General features: G+C 44.8%; 1 protein-coding gene across 2 annotated transcripts; it reads left to right on the plus strand.

The window, feature by feature from the left end:
* Nucleotides 1-1,284: 1,284 nt before the first annotated feature.
* SNU13 (small nuclear ribonucleoprotein 13) lies at nucleotides 1,285-9,215 on the plus strand. Of its 2 annotated transcripts, none has more exons than XM_021687729.2 (3): nucleotides 1,285-1,371; nucleotides 7,039-7,159; nucleotides 7,967-9,215. In XM_021687729.2, exons 1-3 carry the CDS (start codon nucleotides 1,369-1,371, stop codon nucleotides 8,227-8,229), a joined length of 387 nt encoding a protein of 128 aa, XP_021543404.1. In that variant the 5' UTR covers nucleotides 1,285-1,368; the 3' UTR covers nucleotides 8,230-9,215. The 2 variants fall into 2 exon arrangements, with proteins under 2 accessions (XP_021543404.1, XP_021543405.1); XM_021687730.2 differs by lacking the exon at nucleotides 1,285-1,371 and adding an exon at nucleotides 5,302-5,389.
* The last annotated feature ends 4,417 nt before the right edge of the window (nucleotides 9,216-13,632 follow it).

Consider the following 13,632-nt stretch of genomic DNA (forward strand, 5'->3'; position numbering starts at 1 on the left):
CAAACCACAGGTTCTACTCTTACACAGGAACCATCTGTGGGCATTTCTTAATTTGGAGACAAATTTTGTTCTTTGACAAGTTGTATAAGATTTGCATGAGGTGAAGTTTGATGGAGCAATTTTTGAGGTAATTTATGTTCCATCCTGGAGCCAGTTCAAACCCATCCTGTTGCCACATACTGCAACTCCTCTCAGGCATAGCAGCCAGATGTGGTGGAAGTAACCCAGGCCAGTAGCCAAAATCCCAAGGCCCAGTTCTGATTCAGCCACTGACTCACTCTGTGACTGTGGGCAAGGAGCTTCCCTTCTCTGGGCCTTAGTATCTGTAAAATGAAGAGATTGCTGCTTGATTCCTAAGGGTCCTGCTAGGTCTCTACCTCTAGGTTTCCAAAATAATTAACTGGAATTACCCTATAATGGTCTAGTTTTGGCTAGATCCAAATGGTCCCAAGATGTGCCTGGCATCATGTTGGAGAGAAATGAGTAAGGGCTCTAAGGATCAGGAAGGACTTCTTGGAGGTGGCGAGCCATGAGTCTAGCTTTAAATAATGGAGATTTGGAGCAGCATAGAGAAAAGAGCAGTATGCGGGGCAGAAGAAAATGGGTGTCTGATAACATCTCCAAACTCAACCTGACGGAAACTCAACCCTCGCCCCCAAACCTGCTCTTCTTCCTGAATTCCCTACTCAGTGGATTCCATTTCTGGTGGACTCCACATTTCCCACCAGTATTTTAACAAGGATATCTAAATATGGGGACACCTGGGTGGCTCAGTTTGTTAAGCAGCTGCCTTCCACTCAGGTCACGATCCCAGGGTTCTGGGATCCAGCCCCACGTGAGCAGGAAGCCTACTTCTCCCTCTCCGCACTGCTTGTGCTCTCTCTCGTTATCTCTCTCTCTCGAATAAATAAATAAAATCTTTAAAAAAAAAAAAAGGATATCTAAATAGGAAGGAAAACATTTAGGATTACCCATCATCATCTCCATACCATTCCCTCACCAGTGTAGGGTCAAAAAGATGATTTTGAAAGCACAAGAATGTGCTCAAAGATAAACAGGCAACGGAACGATGACACCATTGAAACCTGTTGGTGTGTGTGTGTGTGTGCATATTTAATTCACTGTTCCTGCCAAAGATTTACAGCATAACGAAAACAAAAATAGCAAATTGCGGTCCCTCTCCCAGAACCTACACGGTTCCGGGAGGCCCTTAGAGAACGAGATCCGCCCACTTGTAGCGGCGTCACTTCCGCTTCCTGCCGCATGCGGCCATTTCCACTTCTCCGGCGCGACTTTCCTGAGGCGCGCGCGCTCCCGTTCTGACGTCGCCTGCGCTCTGCGGGGTGGCGGGACTGCGGAATCGCAAATATGGTGAGTGTGTGCTCCTGGAGCGGGGGCTGGGAAGCGTGAGACTCCGGGTTCGGTTCACTCACTGGACTGCCGGGGCTTAGAACGTACGCTGTCCAGACAGCCCGGCCCGGGGTTAGACCTCCGGCGGCCGCGGAGTCCCAGCCGCCCGGCCTCGAGTTAGAACTCGGGCAGCCACGGGGCTACAACAGTCCCGCTCGAGGTTAGAACTCCGGAAGCCTCAGGGTCCCAGCTGCTGTGGTGTCGGGGGTACTTTGCAGCACTCTGTGCGCGTGGCCGAAAGCGTCGGGGGAGTGGAGGAGTCTTGGCCCAGCATGGGAGAAAGAGACCAACAACCCACGTGGGAGAGAGTAGAAGGTTGGATGAGAAAACGTGGCTCCATTTTTTTTATTTTTCTTTTTGGGGATCGCTAAGGGTGTGGAACCCAGGATTCAAATCAACCTCCCCTACTCCACTTCCCCATTTGTTGGTGTTCAGGAGAGGGAGATCTAGATCTCCATGGGTCTGCGCCTTAGTGCCCGCTGCGGGTTACACGTGCCAGGGACTTACTGGAGCCTTTGACGTTTGGGAGCTGTGGGAGATGTGGAGTGACCCCAAACCCCGGCCAGGTTGAGGAAAGGCTCCCGCGCGGCGGTAGTCTTCCAAATCAGAGGTCCTGGTAGCACCACGTGCAACTTCTCTAAGCTGTTGATGATCTCCCAACTTTCAGTCAACTCCTGTAGCTTGGTAGATAGTTCTGTTTAGCACTTGGTAAGGAAGGAAGAGTTTGCAAAGAGTTCCACTTCCATGGTGAGGTTTAATCCTTCCAACGGAGCTTGGATCACGTTGGGCATCTTACCCCACTCCTTCCCCCCCCCCCCCCATCCCCTATTTTGAAGCTAGTACGTGGCTGAGCCTAGAACTTGAAACTAGCTCATCTTCCATAATTCCATGAAAAGTTTTGGAATGGGGTGGTCTCAAGTTGCACTTAAGAGAAATTTCCCTCAACTGTAAAATGGGGATAGATGCATGAGGATGTTGTGATGATTAAATTAAATGAGATAACGCAGAGACGCTTGGGTGGCTCAGTGGTTTTAGCGTCGGACTCTTGATTTCCGCTCAGGTCATGATCTCAGGATCCTGAGATCCACTGTGTCTGGCTCCATGCTCAGCGTGGTGTCTCCTTGGGATTCTCTCTCTCTCTCTCCCCCCCCCCCCCCCCACCCTGCTCGCTCGCTCTCTGGCTCTCTCTCTCTCTCTCAAATAATAAAACTTAAAAAAAATTAAATGAGATAATGCATGTTAAACACCTAATCCTAATACTTAGTATGGTGTTAATGAGCTCATAGTGTTTATTGTTAAATCAAAACTTTGCCCGGGTGTTTTTTGGCTCCCTGGTGTACAGGGAGACCAAACAGATCAGGCTAGGGATGAAAATTAGGTAGCAGTGTGATTTCATTCCTTCACTCATTTAAATAACCCTCGAAAAAATGAAAAGGTGAACAAATACACACTAAGCAAATTTCGGTTACTATTTATGGGCTGACCTTTTATTGTTGATTGTAATTAAAGTGATAAGGTGAGGCCTCTTTGATGGTTTTTTGGGCTCCTGAAGTCTTCCCTTTTTATGCATTTAATGTTTTGTTAAGAGTTGAGAATCCTAAATTCCAGAGATGGGTTGTTGGAACTGCATTGGAAATACCTGATAGGGACGCCTGGGTGGCTCATTTGGTTAAGCAGCTGCCTTCGGCTCAAGTCATGATTCCAGGGTCCTAGGATCAAGTCCCACAACCGCTCCTTGCTCACCTCTGCCTGCCACTCACTCTGCTTGTGCTTTCTTTCTCTGACAAATAAATAAAATCTTAAAAAATAAAATACCTGACATTTATTTAAGTATATAAATCCAAGCCAGTAAAGGGAATAGTAGTGTGAAAAAATAATAAACCCAAAGGAAGGAAAGAAAGAAAAAGAAACATATCAATTGGAACAAATAGAAGGTACAAAAGAAGGATTTAAACCTAATACATCAGTACTTATATAAATATAAAAAGAGACCAAGTGCTCTAATTAAGACAGATTAAAGTAAAAAGAATGGTAAATGTAGGCCAAGTTAAAAGGTGTGGTGTAGCCTCTATAAACATCATAAAGAAATAGGTTTTAAGGTGAAAGGCAGGGATGCCTATGTGACTCAGGTCAAGATCACGGAGCTCTGGGATTGGTGGGGTGTCTGCTTCTCCCTTTCCCTTCCCCTGCTGGTGGTTGCTTGCTCCCTCTCCCTCTCTCTCTCAAGTAAATAAATAAAATCTTAAAAAAATAATAATAATAAAAGGTGAAATGCATCCATGAAGATAAACAGTGGCTAAAAAAATAAGGTATGAATAAAATAAAAATGACATAATTACAAGAAGAAATAGACAAATATGCAATTATATAGCATTTAAGTATATAAATGATAGATGGTGAAGCCAGAACATCAGTATGGTAATAGAGGATTTGAACAACACCATCAATAAACTTGATCTAGTGGTCATAGTGAATCTAGTGAATAAAATTATAATGGAAATTTGAAAACAGAACTGATCAATAATGAGAATACCACACACCAGAGCACATAGGAAGCAGCTAAATACCAAACAAAAGCAGAAATTCTTGAAAAAGCAAATAGATCCAATGTATAGGGAAGCCAGAATCAGAAGATTTTCTTTGAAAAGTCCCCTCCAGTGAGATTAATCAAGAAAATAATCAAAAGAGGTATAGGTAAGCGGTAGCAAACATGAAGGAGACATAATCTGCAGATATTAAAAAGGGTATTATGAACATTTTGATAGCTATAAATATAGAGACTGAGATGAAGTGAATAAATGCCTGAAAAAAATGTATCAAAACCAATTTAAGTAGAAATAAAACTGAAGGGGTGCCTGGGTGGCTTAGTTGGTTAAGTGTCTGCCTTCCGCTCAGGTCATGATCCCAGGGTCCTGGGATAGAGCCCCACATCTGGCTCCCTGCTCAGCGGGAGCCTGCTTCTCCCTCTCCCTCTGCCTGCTGCTCCCCCTGCTTGTGCTCTCTGTCAAATAAATAATAAAATCTTAAAAAAAAAACTGAAGAGTAAAGAAACGAAATTAAAATTTTTTCATGAGAAAAAACCTATACCTAGTTTTGAAAATAGCTTTATTGAGATAATTTATGTACTATAAAAAGTTCATCACCTGTTTTGAAGTGTATAGTTCAGTGGTTCTTCATATATTTACAGAGTTGTGCAACCATTGCTGTAGAATTTTAGAACATTTTTATCATTCCCCCCCCCCCAAGAAACCTTATGTCCATTAGCTAATGGATATAAAATAAGAAAGCCTATTTAAGTTGGTTTTATCTCAGGAATGCAAAATTGGTTTAACATTAGAAAAACTGTAAAAAAAAATTAAAGGAAAAAGTCTTTTTCATCTAAGCACAAGAAGAAATTCTTTTTTTATTTTTTATTTAAATTCAGTTAGCCAATGGGTAGTACATCATTAGTTTCAGAAAAATCCTTAATACAGTAGGAAATAAAGTGAATTTTTTTCTTAATAAAGTGGATTTTCTTAGCCTGAAATACCTAGGAGTAAATCTAAAAGATATTAAGCCTTTTGGAAAAATTGTAAAGCCTTACTGAAAAGTACTGGTTTATAGTATATATTTAAGTGATTGACAGATTCTGCATCCTAAATGTCTTTTGCTGCAATTGGGATTATATCAAATCTACAAATCAGATTATCCCAGCAGATTTTTGTGGGCCTTGAAAAGCAGATTCTAGAATGTATGGAGAACAGCAGACCAAAAATAAGGAGACCCTTTTCCCCACTTCTTCAGGGAACTCTAGCCCTCACTTAATACCACTTCATCCTGGGACCACTGCAATGTTTTAGGGACCGGGCGTTTTGGTGCAATCTCACGCTTGATGTCACTTCCGCTGACGTCACCCTATGTCACTTCCTGCTTCCCTGCGGGTGGGTCATTTCTGTGTCCTTGCGGTATCGGGCAGGAGACCACCGGGACAGACGCAATGGTGAGTGTTCCCACCGGGCCATCGCCCACGGGTCACCACCTAGAATTGCGGTGCCGCGTGCCGCATGCCGCGGTCCAGCCTCCAAAACCAGGGTTAGACCGGACCACCGCGGCGAACCGCTCGTTGCTTGCGATGATAACGTGGGGTGCAGCCTAATTTTATATGCAAAGATACATAGGTGTAAAAAGAATCATAGGGAAAACAAATGAGAAATTAATGAAAATGGTTAAGCTCGAGAGGTAGGGATGAAGAGGAAGGAATGGTATAAGCAGCCCCCATCCAGTTCGTTCCCTGCGTGGGTTATTTTGAAGCAAAGCCAATGACGTAGCGTCTTATTCATAAGTACTAAAGTATGTATAAAATAAGGGGTTTTTTTAGCAACCGCAGTGCCATTTTAATTCCCCAAAATTTAATAATTCCGTAATATTAAATATCTAATATTAGAATCAAAGGCTTGATCAGATTTTTTTCTTTCCTTTTGATCCCCCCCCCCCCAAGACTACTTGAATATAGATATTTTGTTCTTCAAGAGGGGTGATGATCACAGGGCATCTTGTGATGTCGGTAGCTACTAATCATTGTCATCCATTAATTTATGTCTGGATTCATTACCTAATGAATGTGGGTAGCAGGATGGTGGGATTTGATTCACTCATTCCTTCTTTATTAGGTGGAATAATGATACAAGAGAAAGTTGTCATTTATTTATTACCTAGTGATACAGTCTGTGTAGGAAAGGTGGGAATAAATGCTTTACTATTTACCAGTTTTCAAAACACTTTTAGCTCACTAACATAGCTTTTACTTTGAAAACATGTAGATATTTTATATATTTGAAAAGTAAAATCTTAATTTTTTTTTTTTAAGATTTTATTTATTTATTTGACAGAGAGATAAAGAGCACAAGTAGGCAGAGAGGCAGGCAGAGGGAGAGGGAGAAGCAGGCTCCCCGCTGAGCAGGGAGCCTGATGTGGGGTTTGATCCCAGGACCCTGGGATCATGACCTGAGCCGAAGGCAGCCGCTTAACCAACTGAGCCACCCAGGCACCCCAAATCTTAATTTTTTTAAGCAAGCTGAATACAAAGGAACCCAAATTGTATATCAAATTGATAACCACAGGAAAAAATTGATTTGAATAACTTGACTATAGTACTCTGACTAGATGGCCCTAGTCAGATATATTCTAAGAACAAAAAGAAATTTCGACCTTGGTGAGCTTGTTCGTAGAGGTACCAGCCATTTTGTATGTATTAGCAGGTCAGATAAATGAGAAAATGATGTTTTGGAAACCAGGATTCTTAGGACAGAGGAAGATTTGAATGGGGAATGGAGAGAGAAAACTTTGTGCTACATTTGTATAAATTATACCTTAATTTTGATTCAGTAAATTTGTATGACTCAAGTGGATACTGAGCCATGAGAACCTATTTGTAATCCATTTGCTATAATATTATCAAGCAAAAGAGAGGCAAATGAAAGTATATAAGCTTTAGTGTACATCATTGGACTGGGTAATTGCTAAAACTTTTTAAGCTGATCATTATCTCTCTCAGTTGTTAATTGAAGTATTTTATGACTTGTCTGGAACAACTTCTGGTTCAGTTTGACTGATGCTTTAATGACTACCCCCCCCCTCCAATTCCCATAGACTGAAGCTGACGTAAATCCAAAGGCCTACCCCCTCGCAGACGCCCACCTCACCAAGAAACTACTGGACCTTGTTCAGCAGTCATGTAACTACAAGCAGCTTCGAAAAGGAGCCAATGAAGGTAAGGCAGCCAGAGAGTGTTTCAGTAGAATGATAAAGGCACTGTCTCTGGCTTAGATTTCCAATTTGGAAAGAGGGCTGGATACTCTTTGATTGGAACCAGTGGAAGGACTTAAGAGCAGCATTTTGGCAGTGGATGCTAAAGGTTAATGGACTACGAATTATTTCAGATCCACCAGTTGTTAACATTTTGCAGCATTTACCTTGGATTTGAACTTGGGCATTGTGGCTCCAGAGTGTGTGCTCTCGTCAGTACTCCGGCATTAACAAAGTGTGTCTGTGCGCTAGCACTGGGCCACAGTGGTTAAACAGTGCTCTGGGGTGCTGATTTTGCTTGGTAAGTTGCGTGTGGTGTGAGCTTTCTAGAAATACTGCTCATGACAAATTGGGATGGTAAAACCCAGATCCCTCCTCGATCACGGAGTTTGAGAAGTGCTGTACCGCAGAGCTTCATGCTGGCAGAGTTTGTGTGAAAGCTGTTCCTGTCGACCAGGCAAGAGATGGTGGTGATTTGGACAAGTGTGGTAGCCGCGGAGAGGAAAGAAGTGGTGTTTCAGGATGTGTTTTTCACAGAACTGATGGTTTCTATGTAGGGTTTGCGAACGGCATGGAGGATGGCTAATTGATGCTTAAATCCCTTATCACTTCCCAGGGCCACTACAGGACACACAGAATTGCTTGTGCCTGGGGATTTTTGCCCAGTTTTCTTGCACCTGTGTTTCTTTTCCTTGGAAATTGCTTTGTTGTAGCTTCCATGCCCAACCTCCCCCTCCCCCCATCATTTACTGACCTCCTGTCCTCTCCTCAGCCACCAAAACCCTCAACAGAGGCATCTCTGAGTTCATCGTGATGGCTGCAGACGCTGAGCCCCTGGAGATCATCCTGCACCTTCCACTGCTATGTGAGGATAAGAATGTGCCCTACGTGTTTGTGCGCTCCAAGCAGGCCCTCGGGCGGGCCTGCGGGGTTTCCAGGCCTGTCATCGCCTGTTCTGTCACCATCAAAGAAGGCTCACAGCTGAAGCAGCAGATCCAGTCTATTCAGCAGTCCATTGAAAGGCTCTTAGTCTAAACCAGTGGCCTCTGCCCGTCCCCCCGAATCCTCCCCCTGGGGTTGTGTATCATATTGTCTGTGTCGTCATGTAGTTTCTCCAGCTACCTTCTCATTAGATTCTAGTACTAAATCTGGGTTTTGCATTTTTGTATTATTTTTGTTTTGTTGTATAGGTTGTTAGCCACATATTAACCTCCCACCCCAAGCTCCCATTCTACTCTCTCTGCCGTCCTATCCTCTCTTTTGAAAAATGAACTAATGCCGAAAACAGGCGGAAACAGAGTGGTGACACCATTCAAAGGCAGGGAAGAGCCAGGATAGAGATGTGGTTCCAACATTCAGGCGCTAACTCCCTGTTGTGTGTAGGACCTGATGGATGTAAACACCATTCACTTTGTATCCCTTGTGCCTGGAGTACAGAATCATTCCATATGTGTTTGCCCTCTAGGGGGTTATGTATCATTTGGGGAGAAAGCATGTATTCTGTGAGGTTGTTAGGTGTATGTCCAAGGGTCATTTGCCAGTACACCCCTGCTGTCTGCTTTGGTCATGTGATGTTATTCCCCCTCTCCCCCAACTCCCAGCCATGCCCCGAGGGTGGCGGGGCAGCAGCATACCAAAGAGATGTGCTGCAGAATTCCAGAGGCTGCCTGGGCCAGTTAGACATGAGGCAGCTGACCTAGGTCTTGAAGGAGTCCACAGTGGCTAGAAAAAAAGAGGGTCAGCTGATGCTGGAACGAAGAAGTCTGGGCAAGTCACAAAGACCTGACTGGAAGCTACAGCAGAGATGTTGGAATCGAGGAATGGAGATGTCTTCAGTGGACACTTGGTACCAGCTCTGAGAGCCCTGACTCCTGTTTCCTGCCACGATGTGGGTCAGATGTGTGTATTTATCACATCAGAAGGACAGCGCTAGTGTGTCATTTCTTGTGAGCATCCTAATCAAGAAATATATTCATATTCCAATTTAAAGAAAGTGTGAGTCTTGGTATGTATCCAGCTAATACCTGAATGAAGAACTGCTTAGCATTATTAGAATGGTTACACAAACTTTTTACCGAGAAGATGTGGAAAAGCCATTACCTCCGTTTCTTTCTAGTCGCCCAGTGTCTTGTACAGACTCGATCACTGAGGTGTTGCTCTCAGGCTACAAAGGGTTTCTCAGCCACAGCACTGCTGATGTTTTGGGGCAGCCCTGTCTGCTGCTGAATGTTCAGCAGCATCTCTGGCCTTTAGCCACCAGATGTGAGGAGCAATCCCCCACCCCCAAGACATTGCCAGATGTTCCCTGGTGGCAAAGTCACCCCTAGCTGAGAACTGTTGCAGAATTAGGGCTCCTAGTAGCCTTTGGCACATGCTAGAGAGTTGGGGGGGTGATGACTGAAGCCACTGCCACCTCACCTGCCTCTTCTGTTATCTTAGGGTAAGCGCCGTGAGATCCACGTACCTCAGCAAGAGAAGTTTCCTGCCGAAGTACAGATAACTGGATACCATAATGGTCGGATGAGTGAGATTTTATTTAGTGTCCTTTCAGCCAGTTTGGGAGCATATGCAGGAAACCTGGAAACCAGCCTGTCCTGCTAAGGCCGTTCTGTACCTGCTGGGCGAGTCCTTTCTCCCGCTCACTCCAGTATTCATATACCCCCACCCCACCCCAAGCAGTTTTATATTTGTGGAGGGTGGAGTTTCAGGTGCTTACTGTCTTTTGTTGTGTATGAATATTTATAATCATACTTTAAAAGACATAATTTAGGGGATGCAGAAAGATCAAGAGGTCCAATCTCCACCTAGGTAGAAACTGGGCCATCTCCACTTGAGCCCTAAGAAGTGCGGTGGGGCAGGGGCTCCTGGGATCTTCACCCCTAGTGCCCAGTTGCCTCTAGAGTGTTAGCCTAGTCACCACGGCCCCATCGTAAGCCTTCAAAGGGCAGGGTGTCCATCTATGATCCTCCAAAAAAAACTGGCTCTTTTCCCTGCTCCTAGTGGCCTCCATTGCCTGTCCTGTGTCTGCCTCTCCACCATGTTCTGTCTTTGCTCTGTTTCACATTTGGTTTCTCGAACACTCCAAACCTACTTTCTTCTCATATTTGGTGTTCCTTTACTGCACTGGGGGCTTTCTCCTCATGCCAGTCTCAACTCAAGTATCACTTCTGTAGGGCCTGAGGTACAAACTACCTCATCTCTCTTTCCCCCAGCGCTGTGACATTCGATTTTTAACTTGTCCTTAACTAATCTCGGAGGTGGTTTTCTGATCATTGCCCTCATGAGAGAGCAGGAACTTGTGTGATGTCCTAGCACCTGCGGTGCTGCCCTAACATGGATGCTCCGAAAGTGGAGAATGAGAATTCCTAAAGCCTAGACACGCAAGCAAGGACATCTAGTAATTTCCATCCAGCCATCTATGAAGTTGGTTGCAGAATTTTGCATAAAAACATTTTGGAGAGAGTCCAGGGGCTTTCATCGGGTCTGAAAGGGTCCTCTGACCCCACACACTGGTTAGGAACTTCTGTTTTAGAATAAGTTTCCTGAGAGGACCCATGATTAAGGAATGTTCTTATATTTGCAATAATGACCTTGCTAAAGGTCATTTGTAGTATGTTAAGTACTAAACAAAAACTGATGGGGAAGGAAGGGGAGCATGTTCTAGACACTCAGTATCCCCGAGTCCCTCTCGATGTCAGCTAAGTTACATTTTGAAAAATCAGGTTATGTGCCTCTGACTTTGAGCAGACATATCTGCCTACGGTGGGGGTCGGGTGGGTGGGTATAACTGCTTGTCCTCTTCTGAAGGAAGAAAAAGAAAGTAGCAAGTCAGTATTTTCCATGATGTCCTAAGGCAGCCAGCCTCCAAGATGGCCCCCAGGGATCCTCACCTCCGGGAATTCATGCCCTTGCGCAGTCTCAGCCCACACCAACTCAGAGCTGGCCTGCATGACCAACATGGTGGAATGATGTGTGACTTCCAAGCTCCATAAAAGACATTACAGCTTCTGCCTTCATGTCTTTGGATCCCTGGCTACGAGGGAAGTCACAGCCGTGTCATGAAGTCTTTTAGGCAACCTGTGAAGAGTTCCGAAGGCTTCTAGCCAACAGCTAGCATTAACTGCCAGCCATGGCAGTGAGCCTGTCTCATCTGTACTCACAGGATCTTAATTTGTAGGTGACTACAAATTGAAGGAGAGGAGAGGTCGATGCCATCGGAAGAATTTACTACTTATATTTCCCAAGAGAAGGGGGCATGCCACACCACACAGGGCCACAGGGGAAGCACCCAGGATTTGGTCAGGTGGTAGAAGCCAGAGCAAGGGGAAAGCTTAGGCCACAGTCTTTACGGGGGTTTCTGTGGCAAAGGCAAGCAGGGCAGAGTAAAACAGCTTAGGATTCACTAGTCTGAACAATTCCAGTGGGCTCTGCGCTATAAGAGTGGTTTCGAGTTGCCTAGTGATTTAGGGCAGGGACAATGTTGGTAAGGTTTCTGGCTTGCATGAGAGGCATGCTGGCAAATACAGTCTTAACTGTGTTCAGGAACTAGCTAGCTTTGGGAGGGGCAGTCTTTCCCCAGGCCTATAAGCACCCCCCGTCCCAGATGTCAAAACAAGATACAGAAAATTAAAAACAAGATCAATCAACCTTCTTGTAAGTGGATCCTCCAGCCTCAGGCAAGCTTTCAGAGGACTGCAGTCCTGACCAACATCTTGAATGCAACCTCATGATGGACTTCAAGCCAGCCTATCCACTCCCCAGTTCCTTACACACTGAAATGGTGAGAAACAGTAAGTGTCCATTGTTTTTAAGCCAAGTTTTGGGCTGATTTGTTACACAGCAACAGACAACTAAGGTTGTGGGGGCTGTCTGGTCAACACAGCAATAAATAGGGCCACGTCAAAACTGTAGGGTCATGCAGAACACCGGAGACACTGGCAGGGCCCACAAGGGAAATGTCCCCAGCTGCTTCGGAGTGGCCAGAAGTAAATCCCACGTGGGACTGGCTTTCATAGGTGATGCAGTCAGTTACAATAAGGATTATCGCACATTCAGGGACAGTTTGGGCTCAAACTAGAAAGCTGGATAGTCGTCTAGCTGAGTATATCAGGTGCGCGTTCTCCCCCCTGTACAGATTTGAGGCTGGAATTTCTGGATGAGGGGGAGGGAGAGAAAGAGGATGACTAATCTCTCCCCTGAGTTCGTGGTCCTGCCTTGCTTTTCTTCTAATATTTTAATAAGACATTAAAACAAGACATACGAGATGTTCCCTCTGCATCTGGCCCGGGGGTATAAACGCATATGCGCATCCGTCTGCTTGCTGTAGCTTCGGCCGGAGGAATTCGTGCTCCCAGGTTGCTGCTCACCACCTGCCCAGGCTGCCGGCCACTCCGGGAGGATGCGCTGACCTCACCCTTATCATTCTTATTATAAATATGAGGAAACTGTGGCTCGAAAATGCCAGGTAAATTGCCCACGCTCACTTGTATGTATGTGAGGGAGCCAAGATGCACATTTACTAAATCTGACTTAGGAGCTTACAAAAGCCCAACCAAATTACGCTTTGGTTGTTTCTTCTCTCCTGGAGGATCAACAGCAGACAAGGCAAGGTCATTTAATTCAGAGAGAGAGATCATACCACTTCTGTGTATCACAGACCTCGGATGGTTATTTTTCTAACATCACACTACCTTGAGCTCTTTCATTCTCAACACTTTGTAAATAGAACTGAGGGAAAGGAACCTGGACTTGGGTAAGGTCCCCTTAGGAGTGCGTAGAAAAGCCTGGAACTCACTCTAGGGCTCCTCATCACTAGCCAGGAAATCCAGCGTTTAAAACAAAAGCCCAGCGGGGCGCCTGGGTGGCTCAGTTGGTTAAGCGACTGCCTTCGGCTCAGGTCATGATCCTGGAGTCCCGGGATCGAGTCCCGCATCGGGCTCCCTGCTCGGCGAGGAGCCTGCTTCTCTCTCTGACCCTCCCCCCTCTCATGTACTCTCTCTCATTCTCGCTCTCTCAAATAAATAAATAAAATCTTTAAAAAAAAAAAAAAAAGCCCAGCAATGATACTCATTCTTACTCTCCTACTCATGACTAGCCTGATTCGAATCTTTGTAGTATTAGTAACGTCCCCTAGAACCTAGGGTTTCCAAGCATGCTGCATTTAAGAGGGATGGTCTAATTTCTCAACAAGAATGAGCACTTACTATATTAAATGACTTCACATTATCTTGCTGTGTCCTCAAAAGCATCTCTTCTAACTGGGGAATTAACTTCCCTCTCCCCCAGATAAAGAAAGAAAGCCAAACAAGAACATAACATCTGCTTTCCAAGTAAAAACAAAACAAAAAACCTTATAATACTCAAAGAACAAAGAATCCAAAACCAAAAATCTCTTAAAAGAGTAATTTGACCCTTTCTATGTCTCATGAGATGCTCATT

This window comes from Neomonachus schauinslandi, chromosome 5, assembly GCF_002201575.2.
Source record: "Neomonachus schauinslandi chromosome 5, ASM220157v2, whole genome shotgun sequence".
Taxonomy (NCBI): Eukaryota; Metazoa; Chordata; class Mammalia; order Carnivora; family Phocidae; genus Neomonachus; species Neomonachus schauinslandi.

Coding starts and splice junctions, on each gene's coding strand:
- SNU13 (XM_021687729.2), top strand. Junction 7,160..7,966: donor TCGAAAAGGAGCCAATGAAG/GTAAGGCAGCCA, acceptor TCCTCTCCTCAG/CCACCAAAACCCTCAACAGA.